At 54.1% G+C, this 14,703-nt stretch overlaps 1 protein-coding gene across 1 annotated transcript in view; it reads right to left on the bottom strand.

Moving 5' to 3' along the window:
* The window catches only part of DKK3 (dickkopf WNT signaling pathway inhibitor 3), a 50,578-nt gene that overhangs the window by 1,754 nt on the left and 34,121 nt on the right, over positions 1-14,703 (bottom strand). The window contains exons 5-7 of the mRNA XM_040258369.1: positions 3,381-3,473; positions 1,928-2,072; positions 624-780 (exon numbers count right to left, since the gene is read on the bottom strand). Of these exons, the coding sequence (XP_040114303.1) occupies positions 624-780; positions 1,928-2,072; positions 3,381-3,473 (395 nt within the window). The remainder of the gene's footprint in view (positions 1-623; positions 781-1,927; positions 2,073-3,380; positions 3,474-14,703) is intronic.

Here is a 14,703-nt window from a genome sequence, read left to right as displayed (position 1 = left end):
ACTGACCCGCTGGGGCAACCCCGAGGACTCTGAGGTCTGACAGTTTACAGCCCCTTGCCCGCCCAGGCCCCCAGGCAGAAGCAGCCCCTGAGAGCTCACCCACTGTGCCCGTGGGCTAGACCCAGAGTTCTATCTACCTGCCCAGCCACCCTGGATTCTTCTGGGAAAGAAGGGCAGAGCAGTGGCCGCTGAGTGAGACGCACACTGAGAAACCAGCGTCCAGCAGGCCTGACGCCTCACATCCCTCCGCGGCCTCTAACTCTGCTGGCCACTCTCCCGGGGCCCCTCCTGCCTCTCTGGCTGCACCTTCTGTCTCCTCTGCCCTCTTCTCTGGTTGTCATCATGATGGGCCTGGGAGCCCTCCCCACCCAGTCTTTTTAAAGGCATCTACCCAGGAGGCTTCAACTCCCCAACTGGATGAGCCCAGATCTGTGCCCTGGCCACACCTCCTGAGCCCTCATTCTAGAGATTGTCATTGGGCCCTCCATCTGGAAAACCCAAGGACACCTCAAACTAAACCTGTCTTAAATCCACATCTCCCCCCAGCTTCTGTTCCTGGGTCCCCACTGGGTGGCACCTCCTGTGCTCTCGGCCCTCGACAGGAAGGACAGGTGGGACCTCACCTATGGGGCTGGCAGAGGAGGCCACTGGCACATGGGCACCGGTCCAAAGCTCCATCGGGCTCCAGCTCCCAGGTGATAAGGTCCAGAAGCCGGCTGGCAGGGTCATGGCAGAGTTCACCCTCCACGGGCAGGGGTGTGCACACAGGAAACAATAGACCTAGAACCGGCCGAGAGTCACCTCTGCGTGCCCAGCACCCGGCAGGCAGGCACCAAGAGAAGGATCAGAGGAATGGGTGCGGCCCCCCACCTTCCACTGTGAACCCCAAAGTAGAGGTTAGGATTGAAGACATGGAATGGTAGGAAACAAGAATACCAGCATGGGCTCGGAAGGGAACAAACTGAGAAGGCTTGAGCAGTTAGGACTGCCTGGAAGAGATGGGCTGGTTCTGGGTTTTGAGGCCAGAGGTCTGAAGAAATTAAGACTAGAAAAGGGCATTGAAGTATTTTTGGACAGGTAGGAATTACTGCAACAAAATACATATATGTGTGTTCAAAGAAAAACAATCTGAAAGGATATAGATAAGACTTATCTGTACCTTCTAGTCTTCCTACATTGAAAATATATTTGTATAATTAAAATATGAAAAGTATATGTGTATGTGTGTGTGTGTGTATAAAGAAACAGAAAAACAGGAAAAAAGGTGGGTGGGTACACAACCAACAAAGGCCTGAGGCTGGGCTGGTGAGAAAGGGAGACAATGAGATTTCCGAAAGACCCGAGGAGTGAGTGGAGAGAAAAGGAGGTCAAGTAAGCTGGACCCAGCAAAGGCCTTGGAAGGCCAACTGAAGGGTCTAGTTGAAGTGACGGGACAGGAGCAACCACTGCTCCCAGAGGAATGCTACTAGCAAGCCATGTCCCTGAGGAAAAGTGCTGGGGCAGCGGGCACCACTGGACTGGGGCAGTGGAGGGGCTGGGGAGCACTGAGCCAGCCTCACCTGGGGGGGTAGTGGAAAAGGGGCCCACTGGCAAGAAAGTGGGCGGGCCTGGGGATGAGGAGTAGGGTGAGGGTCTGCCCTCATCCACACATCTGGGGGTGTCCCTCCCTCAGGCTCATGCATCCTGAAAGAATTAAGTTTCTAGGCATCACAGCACCCCGCCCTAAAAAAGAGACAGGGACACAGAGAGCTGGCCTTCAGTCCCAGGCAGAGGTCGTGGGGCTGGAACACATACCAATGAGTACTGGGGACCCTGCCCAGGAGGGGGTCCCTAAAAAGGTGTGATGGCGTGGGCAGGGCCCCAGGAGGCCCGGTGTATTGGTGTGTGGGGCGGGGCCTGCCCAGCACCCAGAGGGGAGCCCGCGCACCTCTCTGGAAGGCACAGCACAGCCCCGGCTGGCAGTCCCTCTGGTTGTCACAGATGGTCCCGTTGCCGCCTGCGGCGGGAGTTTTGCTGCAGCGACCCCACACGCATAGCTGGTCTCCGCAGCACTCACTGTCTCGGGTGCAGAGCTGCAGGAGGAGGAAAGATACACGATCCAGCTGCTCACAGACCTGGGGGAGCCCAGTCTGTTCCTACTCCTGATCCTGGAGATAGCACAGGTCAGCGAACCCACATCCTCCTCCCATTACAGACAGGAGGAAACCAAGCTCCTAGGGATGCCAAGGGGATGGAGATGAGAGCTGGGCAGGTGGAGGGAAACATGGCATCTGCAGGAGTCCTGCACAGCTCGAGATTTACAAAGGATGGTCGCACCATCTCAGCTCCCCCACAGACCTGGACCTCGCCTCCTTTTATTAGGTAGGAAGATGGCTTATGGCTTACAGACACAGGCAGCAGCGTGAATCTGCCTGCCTGACTAAACTAAGGCCCAAGCCTGGGCAGCCCCGTGGATGGGCGGGCCCTGGGTGCCTCGGCCCTGGAGTCACACAGAGAGTGTGGCGCCCAGCAGCCGCCCAAGCACAGGTAGGGCCAGGTGGGGCAGCAAGAAGCCCTCGACTTCCTAAACTTGTTATGAAGGAGGGAGGGAGTGTTAGTTGCTCAGTCACGTCTGACTCTTTGGGACCCTGTGGACTGTAGCTCGCCAAGCTCCTCCATCCCAGGATTCTCCAGGCAAGGGTACTAGAGTGGGGTGCCATGCCCTCCTCCAGGGGATCCTCCCAACTGAACCCATGTCTCCTGTGTCTCCTGCATTGACAGGTGGGTTCTTTACCACTAGTGCCACCGGGGAAGCCCTATCAGGCCATGTGATTGCCTTAATAACAGAAAGGACAAGAAAGCCTATATATGGCCTGGTCCAAAGCATCTGTTGGGCAGAGGGAAAGTCTCTCTTCCCTGGCTTCCTGCTTCTTGGTGGAACCTCCAGCTGGAATATGCTCTGGCTTTTTTGTGGGCCCCCTTCTACCCCCTCAGAGCAGACTGGGAGGAAGATGTGGGGGGTGAGTTGCCCCTTCCCTGCCCAAGGGCTGCCCTGCTGTTGCTGGCTGGGATGGGTCTTCCCCAGGGAAGGGACGAGGTGGGGCCTCCTCCTCAGCCCTCTCCCCCCATCTCTGGTATCTATGAGGCAGGCGATGGGCCCAGAGATCACTAGGCGGGCAGGGTGGCAGCATGTCTGCAGACGGCTTCCTGATCACCCCAGGAGTCAGCCCCACCAGGCACCATGGACTAGCTCTTTCAAGTGTGGACATGCTGGGGCCCTTTAGGAGGCTTTTGGGAAGCCCAGCTGCAAACTGTGGGCTGCTGGCCTCCTCCCGCAGGTGCCCTTGCCTGGGCCCCCATGGCTCAGGTGCTGCTGCCCCGGGGTCTCTGGGCACACTCACTGTCTGCTGGTCCCGGCACGGCTGGCAGGAGTATTCGAAGCTGGAAAACTGGCAGTACCTGCTGGGCCCGCAGTCCTCATCAATGATGCACTCCTAGGCGGGGAGGAGGGAGCAGCTTCGTCAGTGACGGGCAGAACAGCTGACCCATGCACCCTGGACGGTGCACTTTATGCCAGTCTCAGCCCGCAGGATTGGCCTCCAGGCTGGCAGGGCCCTCACCCACCCAGCAAGCCCAGGCTGCTGCCCTGCAGGGTGCCGCACCCAGCGCACACAGTGGAGTCTGTGTACAGCCCTCCCCCTCACATACCCGCGGCGGGAGCACGGAGACTCTGGGCCATTCTTCAAGGCAGAGCAGATGGATTTAATAAGAGCTAACGAGCTCCAGGCTCAGGCGGCTGCACAGGAGGGGCTGGGGTCCAGGCCCAGCAGACCCCGGCTGATGGTGAGGGAAAGGGCTGCAGAGGCTGTGCAGTGGGGTGGCTGCAGCGGGCCCTCCTGGGGGTCCTGGTCTGGGGTCCAGGGCTGCCTGGCAAGGAGCTGCCACAGTGTTGAAGGAGAAGGGTGTGTCTGGCACCCAGCCCTCCAGCCCAGGTGCCTTCTCAAGGCTGCCAGCCCTGCTCGGCAGGAGAGAGAGTGAAGAAAGGGAGAGAAGGCATCTCTCCACCCCGAGGCCCAGAAGAGTGAGGAGGCCACGGGAGAGGCCGCTGTGGCCCAGCCAGTCCCCCGTCACTGCAGGAGCATGGCTGCTTTAGCTCCAGACCTGCTGTCAGGCTCAGGCCTGGGGACTGGCAGCTTCCGAGGGAAAGAAGGGCAGAGGAGGTGAAAGGCCTCGGATCAACCACTGACAACCACTCACAGTGCCAGCCCCGTGGGCTCCATGTCCCACCTCCCTTCATGACTCCACCACCAGGCAGCAGGGAGGGGTTACTTGCTCCACGCTGCCAAGCTGGAAACTGAGGCTTGGAGGGCAAGGGGCCCCCTAGGACAGTACTGTATTCAGGGCAGGGGCTCCCCTCCACCACCAGCCCTTGGCTGAAGGGGCTCCCAATGTGGCTGTCTGAGACCCACGGAGAGAAACTCTTCTGAGGCACATGTTCGGGGGCCTCAGCAAACCTTATGGAAGAGTCGAGGGGAGGGAGGGAGGGACCTGCCTTCTCCTTCTGCCTGGGCATGCACCATGCTGAAAGCAAGCGTGGTGCCAGACCCAGAGAGGCCCAGACGAGCAGGCCCTGGCCTGAGTGCTCTTGAGCTGAGGTACCCAGGGCTAATGGGTGTGGACAAGAGACTATGAACAGAGTCTTCTAAGGACTCCCCCAGGGCGAGAGCATGAGTGCAGGACTAGGGATCATCAGGGAAGCTATGGCCAGGCAGCCCAGGAAACGAAGCTCTGTTCCTGGGAGCGACAAGAGTGTCCCCTGGTCAGCACTGCAGGGCTGAGAAGGGCATTCAGTTCAGGGCAACTGTAGGTTTGGCTCCTGCACAGGACAGCTGTAGCCCTGGCCTGGCACTGACCCCCAGCCTGGCACACCCCAGAGCACAGGTCATGCTTCTGTTCACCAAGCAAGGCTCACCCAGCAGAGAGGACCATCAGTCCCACTGGACGCCATCTCCCTGCAGCCGCTCTGAGGGATGGCGAGCAGGAGGCCAGCCTGGGGATATGGTGCAAGTCACCCGCATGTGCCAGGCTCTGCACTCACCAGGGGCTCCAGGAGGGACCAGGGCTCTGACACCTCTGAATAAGTGCAAAGTGATTGAAGACTCTTCTGTCACTTCTCAAAAAAAAAAAAAAAAACTGCCCAAGTGTAACCGAGCAGGACCCTCTGGGGCCTCCCGGGGACAGACCTCCTTCCCCTGTCCTCTGTTTGCCTCTTGTTGGTAGAAAAACTTCAGCCTCTTCAGGCCTTCCCTGAGTTCCAAAGAACGATTTAATCAGAGAGGTGAGAAAATGCAGAGCCATAGGAAAACACTCAAGCAAGACAAACTAATAATAGTTTAGCCATTAAACAAAGTTTAGGACCTTTAGCCCCTCCTCCAGGACTACAGACAATATTCAGAGCCATAGCCTTCAGCTGTTTGACAGACGCTAAAACCCCCACCAGGTGGAAGAAGTTACCCATATGCTGACCACAAACATACCCCAGAAGAGCTAGGACCAGAAGCTTGATGATGATGACTCCTGATTACCTCGCCACCAACTCAGAAGACTGTCCACGAGCTGATCAAACACAGGTGCAACTCTCTCCCTCTTCTTGTCTTGAAAAACACATTGCTGTGCTCTACAGCAGGTTCTTATTAGTTATCTATTTTATATATAGTAATGTGTATTTGTCAGTCCCAAACTAATAAGAATCTGCTGTAGAGCACAGGCAACTCCACTCAATACTCTGTAATGGCCTATATGGGAAACTAATTTTAAAAAAAGAGTGGCTGAATGTAAATATATAACAGATTCACTTTGCTCTACCCCTGAAACTAACACAACATCATAAATCAACTCTACTCCAATAAAAATTAAAAGCAAAAACCCTTCTCTGAAATCCATCAGGGAGTTCAGGTCTTTTGTGCTCTAGCCACGGGTACCCCCTGCTTGGCCTTACAACAAATGCTGCACTTTCCTCCACCACAACCTGGTGTCAGCAGATTGGCTTTACTGCATGTGGGCAAGCGGGCCCAAGTGTGGTTCAGTAACAGAAGGAGAGCACGCTGCCCATCACCTGCAGAACGACCTAAAACTGCTCTTCTCTGTGTCTCCCCAGAGTCCCACTCATCCTGGCCCAGCAGCCCACGCCTCCATTTCCCACCCACGGCTCCACCCACGGCTTCCATCACCATGGCAAGTGCAGCAGCTCAGCAGGCAGGGTCTGCCTTTCAGAAGGAGTCACCCTTGTCCCTGGCTCCCAACACAACAACCCGAAAAGGTCAACAGGCCACCACTGTTGTTCTTACCAGTGAGAAAACTGAGTCTCAGAGACGGTGGAAGAGCCTCCTGAATCAGGGGCTGAGCCAGGGACAGGACTCTCAGTCTGTGTGACCCCAGAGTCCATAAGTAAAGCACTCAGCCACCATGCCTTCCTGGACACAGACTCAACTCAGCCAGTTCAACCAGAAGCATCTGAGATATTTTCCAAAACGGAATAGCAAGAACTTGGTGTGGGAGGGAGGGAGAGAAAAGCAGAGGGCCCACAGACCCCAAGGCTGTTCTCTGAACCGGGCTACATTTTGAAGCACTGAGATGCAATCGTGAATATGAGAAGGCCCTTGCCCTCAAAGATTTATCATTTATAATTGAATGATAAAAAAGGGTTAGAACAGACAACTTACTACCAGAGAAGCTAGTTTGTTTTTCTCACACAGAAAAGATATTTGACCTCACCAATAACCAAGAAGACACAACTTAAAAGAGCAGGGTACCATGCTTTCACTTAGAGCAGAAACAAAAAGTCCGATCCTATTTGCAGAAGGCAGGATACTGGCACCCTCTGCACAATGTCCACACCCTCCTCCCTGGGAGCTGTGGACACGTCATGTTACATGGCCAGGGCATAAAGTCATGGGTGGAATGAAGCAGGCTAATCAGCTGACCTGATGTAAGGAAAGAAGCCCAGGTTATGCAGGGGCATCCAGTGTAATGGTATGGGGCTTTCTGCATGGCAAGGAGCAGCAGAGTCAGTGTCAGAGCAAAGCCATGTGCAAAGACCCCACCCACCCAGTCATCCAGACCTCACTGGCACTGAATATGGATGTGCCATGGGCCACGGATCACTCTCTCTCTAGACCTTCCAGAAGGACCACAGCCCAGCCAACACTTTGATTTCAGTCCAGCCTTGGACTTCTGACTTACGGAACCATAAGATAATAAATTCCTGCTGTTTTTAAACCAATAAATATATGATAGCTTATGATAGTGGATATGGTAGCAAGGAGCTCAAACCAGTCAATGTTAAAGGAAATCGTGAATATTCATTGGAAGGACTGATGCTGAAGCTCCAATACTTTGGTCACCTGATGTGAAGAGCCAACTCATTGGGAAAGACTCTGATTCTGGGAAAGACTGAAGGCAGGAGGAGAAGGGGATGACAGAGGACGAGATGGTTGGATGGCACGACCGACTTAATGGACATGAGTTTGAGCAAACTCCAGGAGATGGGGAAGGACAGGCAAGCCTGGCATACTGTAGTCCATGGGGCTGCAAAGAGTCGGACATGACTGAGCGATTGAACAACAACAAATACGACTGAACAACAACAACAAATATACAGTAAGTTGTGATAGAAGCAATAGGAAACTAATATAATATCCAGTGTGGGTAGGGATTTGAGAAACTGAGCATTGTCAGATGGTAATTTGTGGGTTATTAAGTAGATATGCTTTGCAGGCAAATTCATCAGCATCTATCAAAAATGTAAATGCATATACATCCTTTGAGCGAGTATGTCCACTCAGGTGGCTATCCTCAGAAACACTCATCCATCCATATGTGCAATATCCAAGTACAGGGATGTTTCAGGCTACACTGGTATAATATTTGCAATCCAGAAATAATGGAAATGCTCCAGAAGAGGGGACTGATTAAATTATTGTACAACCATTTCAAGGGAAAATGGCACCAGGCAGGCACTAAAAAGGATGAGGTGGTTCTTTGCTCTGTGATGTTTATAATCCATCAGTAAATAAAACAAGCAAGTGGGGAAGAAGCATGTAATGCCACTTTTGTAAAGCAGAATAACAATGTGTAGGACACGTGTCTGGACCCAGCCCAGTGCCTTGCACATGGGGGCACTCGATGGATGTATATCAAGTGGATGGAACCACTCGTCCATTACCAGAGCAATCCAGCCTACAAAATGCTGACTGTTAGCAATGATTTGGGAACGGAAGCAAGAAAATATGCACTTTCCATTAATTTGATTTCTCATTCTCCAATAATCCTATATGGAATTTTCACTATATACTTTCTCTTCCAGATCTTTAATTAAAAAGATAATGTGCTGGGAACTTCCTGGTGGTAGAGTGGTTAGGACTTGGTGCTTTCAATCCCTTGCAGTGTGGCAGAAAAAAAATAAATAAATAAAATAAATAAATGAGCTAAGACCCTTTCCTGTTCACAGCTCTCCATCAAGAAAAGAACAGGTTCATCCTCAGGAATATCTTCCTTTCCCTGAACTGACTCCTAATGCAGAACAAAGCAATCCCTGCAAAGTCACAGCAAAGCAATTAATTTTTTTTTTCTACGTATGGAAAAATTTTCAGCATGGAACTTTGCCAAACACTTCTGAAAAATCCAAATACACTAAAGAGATGGTTTCCTTTGCTGACATGTTTCTGCTACCTCCAGAGGCTCTGGCAGGTTAGTTCAGCATGACTGCCCCCCAAGAAAGCTCAGTGCTCTGTTAATGGTCTGCCAGCTTGCTTGTTGTGGCTGTGTATTTCCAGCAGCCTCTAGAAATGCTCTTTGAGAATTGTGATCATACGGGAAACCTTGGAGCTTCAAACTGTGAAGTACCCCTAAAGGCCACAAGAGCAGAAACAGAATTCTGATTTTGCCACTTCATAGCTGTGACCTATCTCACAGCGCTGTGGTGCCGAGTTTGTGCTCTGTTAATGTAGCCACAGCAACAAAAGACAGGGCATCCTAACCCCATCGTAGTCATAGCAACAGAAGACTGGGGATCCTAATCCCCACAGTGCCTGATTTCCCCAGGGATCCCCCTTGCCAGGGGACTCGCTGTCAGCAGAAAGGCAGGTCTAAACAACTGGGGCTGATGCCTCCACCAACAAATCCCTATCTTGACGCCTCCCAGCACTTGGGCATTTCACACCTAATCCTGACCAGTCTCTATCCACAGAGTGTCACCAAGAGTAGGCAGCTGCCTGGACCACTTGTAGCAGTGAAGCGTCTCCAGCAGAGTGGCCTCTTTTTCGGGCTCTCCATATGGTAAGGCTGTAAGCTGGGGTCTCTCCTGAGGACCCCTTAGTGGTAGGGGGCAGGGTCCCACCTTCCTTGGTGTTAGAGACCTGGGAACAGGTCGGGTCCCCCTGCCTTAAACAGAATTGAGCTAGATGGGAGGGGAAGAAATGGATTGGTGCTCCCAGAGCCAGGCCTAATGTTGAGAAATCCAGGATTTCATTATTTTTAATAATTCTAGCTTCTTTTACCAGTGCTCAATGGCTATGTTCATATTTGAGCAGAGATTTTAAAGGTGTCTCAGTACTCAGCTGGACATAGCGTGGCTGAAGAGGTGAGTTCTGAAATGAGAGGCCTGTGAGTGGGGAGAGAGGCTCGGTGGGTGTTCTGGGTTCAGGGTACCTCTCAGGTCACTGGGTCTGCAAGAGAGGCTCCATGCTACACCCATGAGGTGAAATTAAAGATGCAGAATGAAGGGTCATCCGAGTACCGCAGAGCAGGTGGGATGAGGTGCTGGGCCCAGAGGACAAGCTGGGCCCATACCAGCTGCCCGCAGCATCCAAGCACCAGCCCCAGGCACCGTAGAGCCATCGCTGCCTCCACCCTGCACCACTCCTCCTGAATCCCCCCAGTGTGGGCCTTAGAATCCACGCTTCCCAGACGTGGAAACTGAGATTTAAGGTGAAGAATCTGCCCAGGGTCACCCAGCCTAGATGTGGCGTCGTGAGTCCAGGCCAGTGGGTCTGACCCTAAAGACAGGATCTTTCCGTCTCCTGCTGGGAGGATCACCCTTCTTCTCTCCCTTTAGCACCGACCAGTCTCCTGACCCTCAGTCCCGGCTTAGCAGAGCCGGCCTGGGACAAGGCCTGGGCCCCACACATCGTCAGAGACAGGAGGCAGGGACTCAGGGCCAAGGCCACAGGCGTCTGGGCCTCACGCGTCACAGAACCAGCTTCTTCGGCGGCTCCTCTGGTCCTGGCCACTCCCTGTCTGTCGCCGTTCCTCTCTCCCATCCTGCTGGGCAGCCCAGAGGCCTGCCGTCAGGCCAGATGCCACTCGGGGGATCGGGGCTTTGTTGCTCTGAGGACAGAGCTATATTTAGAAGGCTCTGGCCAGAGGCCTACACAGCACTCAGCTCAGATGCCGGCGGGGAGGCGGGGAGGCCGGGAATATGCTGGAGATTTGGCAGGATGCTGGGCCGGGAAATGGCCCTCGGGCTTCAACACTATCATGAAATAGTGGAAAATGGCGGAGGAGCCATCCTGTGTCTTTGAGTTTCCATTTCGGAGTTTACCCAGGGGAGGCAAAGGAGGAAAACAGCACAAGAACCCTGCAAGGCTCCCCTCGGCTTCTATGTAGGCAAACGAAGGGGGCACAGCATCTCTGACCCTCCTGCCCCACACTCCGCTTCTCATGCTGGCCAGGGCATGCTGCCTGCAGTCCCCAGGAATCCAGACTCTCCTGCATCATGAGGCCCCTGGCGACCCTGCAGGGGCTGTCCACAGCCTCCTCTCAAGCCCAGGGCTCTGAGAAGCAGCCCATCTTCAGGGCCATGGAATGAGGGCCCAGGGGCCCTGCACCAGCTGCAACGCTCTGGCCCTCAGGGCGTCTCCCACTGCAGCAGGCAATGTTCAGAGAGCACCTGCTGAGGCTTCCAGGGCTCTCTCTGGCCCCACGGCCCCATGAGGTCACTTCCCGTCCCCCAGCATGTGCCTGGAGAAGTGGAGCTGTCCTTCAGTTGAAAATACACAGATAAACTGAAGGCCAGACTCCACTTCGCAGGCAATGAAACCGAGGCTCAGAGCCCAAAGTTATCAATATAACTGGAAACTAAGATTTAAACTCAAATCCATCAGACCTCCAAGCTGAGACTCGCTGCTTCCATCGCGCCCTGTTGCCTCTAAAAGCGCAGGTATGGACTGCATTATGCTCTCCCCCAGTTCACACGCTGAAGTCCTGATCCCGAGCATCTGGACTTGGGATACCGCCTGTCCTGTCAGTAAACAAAGATGCTTCAGCCGTCAAGCCATCTCATGACAGCAGCCCCGAACTGTGAGCCCTGAGGGAACTCAGGATGGAGACAAACCAAAGGGGCTGCCCAGTGCCGAGCCCTCAGCCTCACCCCCAGCTGTGCTCCCCGAGGGAACTCAGGATGAAGAAAGCAGGACGTTAGCTGCAGATAGCTGAGGTGCATATCAAAGCAATGATTTCAGTGAACCCACACTCTTTCATCTTCTCATACACAGAAAAGCACTAAATTCCTTAACATGAGATGTCTGGCTTTCTTTAATTAATAGTCATCTTGTGATGTTCTGACTACCTGGTCTTTGTTACAAAAACTCCTATGCACCCTGGCTCCCCCCACCCCATGCTTGCCTCTTCAGAACAGTCCCTCAGAGTCATCTCAGGGTCCCATCTCCCAGGCTTGACGTCCTCAGAATGCCCATGGGATGACATGAAACTCTCACCCTGCAGGTTGTGCTTTTTTTCAGCAGACATGTCTCAGAATGTGACTGTATTTAGAAACAGGGCCAGTGCAGATATAATTACTTAAGATGAGGTGACTAGGGTGGGCCCTAGTCCGATATACCCAGTGTCTTAATGAAAGGGGGAAATTCGGGCACAGAGATAGACACTGGAGGAAGGAAGACATTGTGAAAAATGGAGAGAAGATGGCCATCGACAAACTGCTCCCTCCTGGCCCTCAGAGCACCCTCCTCGGCCAACACCTTGACTTCGGGCCTCCAGCCTCCTGAGCTGCAAGACCACACACTTCTGTTGAGTCATCTGGTCACCCAGCTTGTGGTTCTTTATTCTGGCAGCTCTAAGAATCTGACACCCACAGCCCCCAACAAGCCTGTGGCCAAATCTCTTCTCTTCCAGTCCTTCCAAACATGTCCAGCCTCTGTTGCTGAGCTTCCAATCTCCCTGGGCGAGGTGATGGAAGAGATGGGGTCGGGGGAGAGACTGCTTGTTCTGAAGGATTTTGACCCCAGCAACCAGAATAAGGTCTCCTGGCTGAGCCCCCATCAGCCAGGAAGTCCTGGCTGGTTTGGATGGATGCTCTTCTGCTGGCCCGGGGTGTGGGGTGCTGATGCAAAGCCCTGAATGCTCCTGGGATGCGAACATAGTACAGTCTGAGATAAACGAATGTCCCCTCCAGCCGCGGGGCTGTTCTCTGACCCCCAGCCCTCCTGAGCAGAGAGACAGGCCCACAGAGAAAAGGAGACCATGGGCACAAACTGTCCTGTTGTGCCCAGGATGGGGGTGCTTCTCAGGACGTAGGTCCTGCGTTGCCGACACTGAGAAAGCCCTGGGCACCCCGGGAGCACACCCCTAGACCTCTCTCTCCTGTTGCTGCACTCACCACACTGCTGGTTACTCTGTGTCCTCCAGCCCCTCAAGGCCACATGGCACCTGTGTACCTGGGGCAGCATGAGCGGGATAGACGCAGGCTTTGGGGCCCAAGTCTGGATTTGAATATGGGTCCACCTACAAGCTGGGTGATCTTGGGCAAATTACTAAGCCTCTGTTTCCTTAACTGGACAATGGAAAACCTCACGAGGTTGCTGGACAGATGAAAAGAGATAAAATCGGGCATGCACTTGGAAGAGTGTCTGGTCCTCAAGACTCAACGCTCGGGGCTCAGCTCTGTTTGCAAAGCTTAACTCATTGCAGGAGCTGAAAAGGTGACCATAGGAAAGCAAGCTTTGAGCTTAAGTTTGAACCAGGGGATCTCATTCTACAGTGAATACCTTCCTCCTGAAAAGATCGAGGATGTCAGATGCAGCCAGGGCGCTCAACCCATCACCACGAGACAACCTTCTGCTTTACCCTGGAGGAGCCCTTGGCTATGGAGGAGATACAGGCAAGGAGGACAGGTGTACAGAACTACAAGGGGGCCAGGGATACAACTGGGCATGCAAGGGGCTGGGAAATACATGATTCAATTTCACCCTGGGTGCTAGGCACTGTCTTCCAAAGTGAGCAAGAGAAGCTCAATTTTACAGACGAGGAAACCAAGACAGTGAAGTCACTTGCAGAGGTCATGGGTAAGAAGTGGTAGGGAGGGCCACTCAAGCCCAGGAGTTTCACCGACTCCAACCCAGTGCTCTAGGGAGATAACAGCAGACCCCAGGGGCCCAGGCAGAGAGGCAAGAGGGAGACGTGTGGGGCAGGAGGCCTCCGGGGGAGGCGGGGAGCCGCCAGCTCTACCTCCAAGGGAAGGCAGGGTCCCCAAGTCTGTAGCATGAGAAGTGATGCTGAGAGCGTGCAGCAGGCAGTCTCTCCTTCATTCTACAGGGTTTCCCGGCTCCCCAGCGTCCTGTGACCGGGGCCAACTGCAGGAGCCTGTAAGACTCCTGTGCCATTTGTCTCCAGCACAGCGGGGCCCCTAGCCTCTCCTGGATGCTGCCTTGGAGACTTTCAGCCAGCTCAGGGCAGGCAGGGGCCACAGACCTCACCCAGGGCTCTGGCCTGGCCCACAACACAGAGACCGCCCTGCCAAAAAACACCGGCCAGAGCCAGGAGTCAACGCCAGCTGTCATTACCCTAAGCCCTGGCATCTGCAAAGGCCTTGGGGCTCCTGGCGCTGCTCTGCCAACCTCTCTTCCCCAACCACACAGCCCGTGAAAGAGGAAAACGCAGCCCCACTGGGCTGGCAGGCCAGGTGCTGAGAGCCACACGCTGAGGCCCTCCGTGCCCGTGTCACTTGGGACCTGGGCCCCGAGACCTCCTCTCCCCCTGCCCCACCACCCCCACCCTGGGCCCTCGGGAGATAGATCTTCACACCCACAGGTCTTCAGGATGGAGAGCAGGTATTCCAGACTGCAGCCGGGACAGGCCACAGAGTTGGCCAGGCCCACACTCCGGGAACTACCCAACACATTCTTTCAGCCTGAGCCACGTTTCCTCTGGAGAACTGGCAACCATATCTAATTCCAAAAAAGCTTCTAATTCACCTGACTGAGTTGTGTTTAACCAATGGAGTGCTGTCAACCACCACGGTTAGAAGCAGTCGACTGAGCCCCTCACCCTAGCCACATTTCTGAGGCTTTGAGTTTGCATGGCCTGAAAAAATAAAAAAAAAACAGACTCCGAATCAAGCCTGACCTTCACCCAAGGCACACAGGACACAGTGCAGAAGAAACCTACGGCCCGACTCATCAGAAGCCTACTCATAATTGTTCTGAAAGCTGCTCCAGCAGACGGACCTGGAGAAAGCTGAGGTTGGACTAATTCAATCAATGTCAAATCGGAGGAGACAGGCGGCCCTCCAGGCCCAGGGAGCAGCCAGACTGCATCTGTGATGGTGACATAATAACTAAGTGTGACAAGGGCAGAGGTGGATAAAAACAGGTGTGTCCCCCTGTGACCTGAGACAGGGGCCAGAGAGTCCCTGCCCGGGGAGGCCTCTGC

This window comes from Oryx dammah, unplaced genomic scaffold (genome assembly GCF_014754425.2).
Source record: "Oryx dammah isolate SB20612 unplaced genomic scaffold, SCBI_Odam_1.1 HiC_scaffold_17, whole genome shotgun sequence".
Classification (NCBI taxonomy): domain Eukaryota; kingdom Metazoa; phylum Chordata; class Mammalia; order Artiodactyla; family Bovidae; genus Oryx; species Oryx dammah.
The sequence above is the reverse complement of the archived record's forward strand: the minus strand, read 5'-3'. Positions and strand labels throughout refer to the sequence as shown.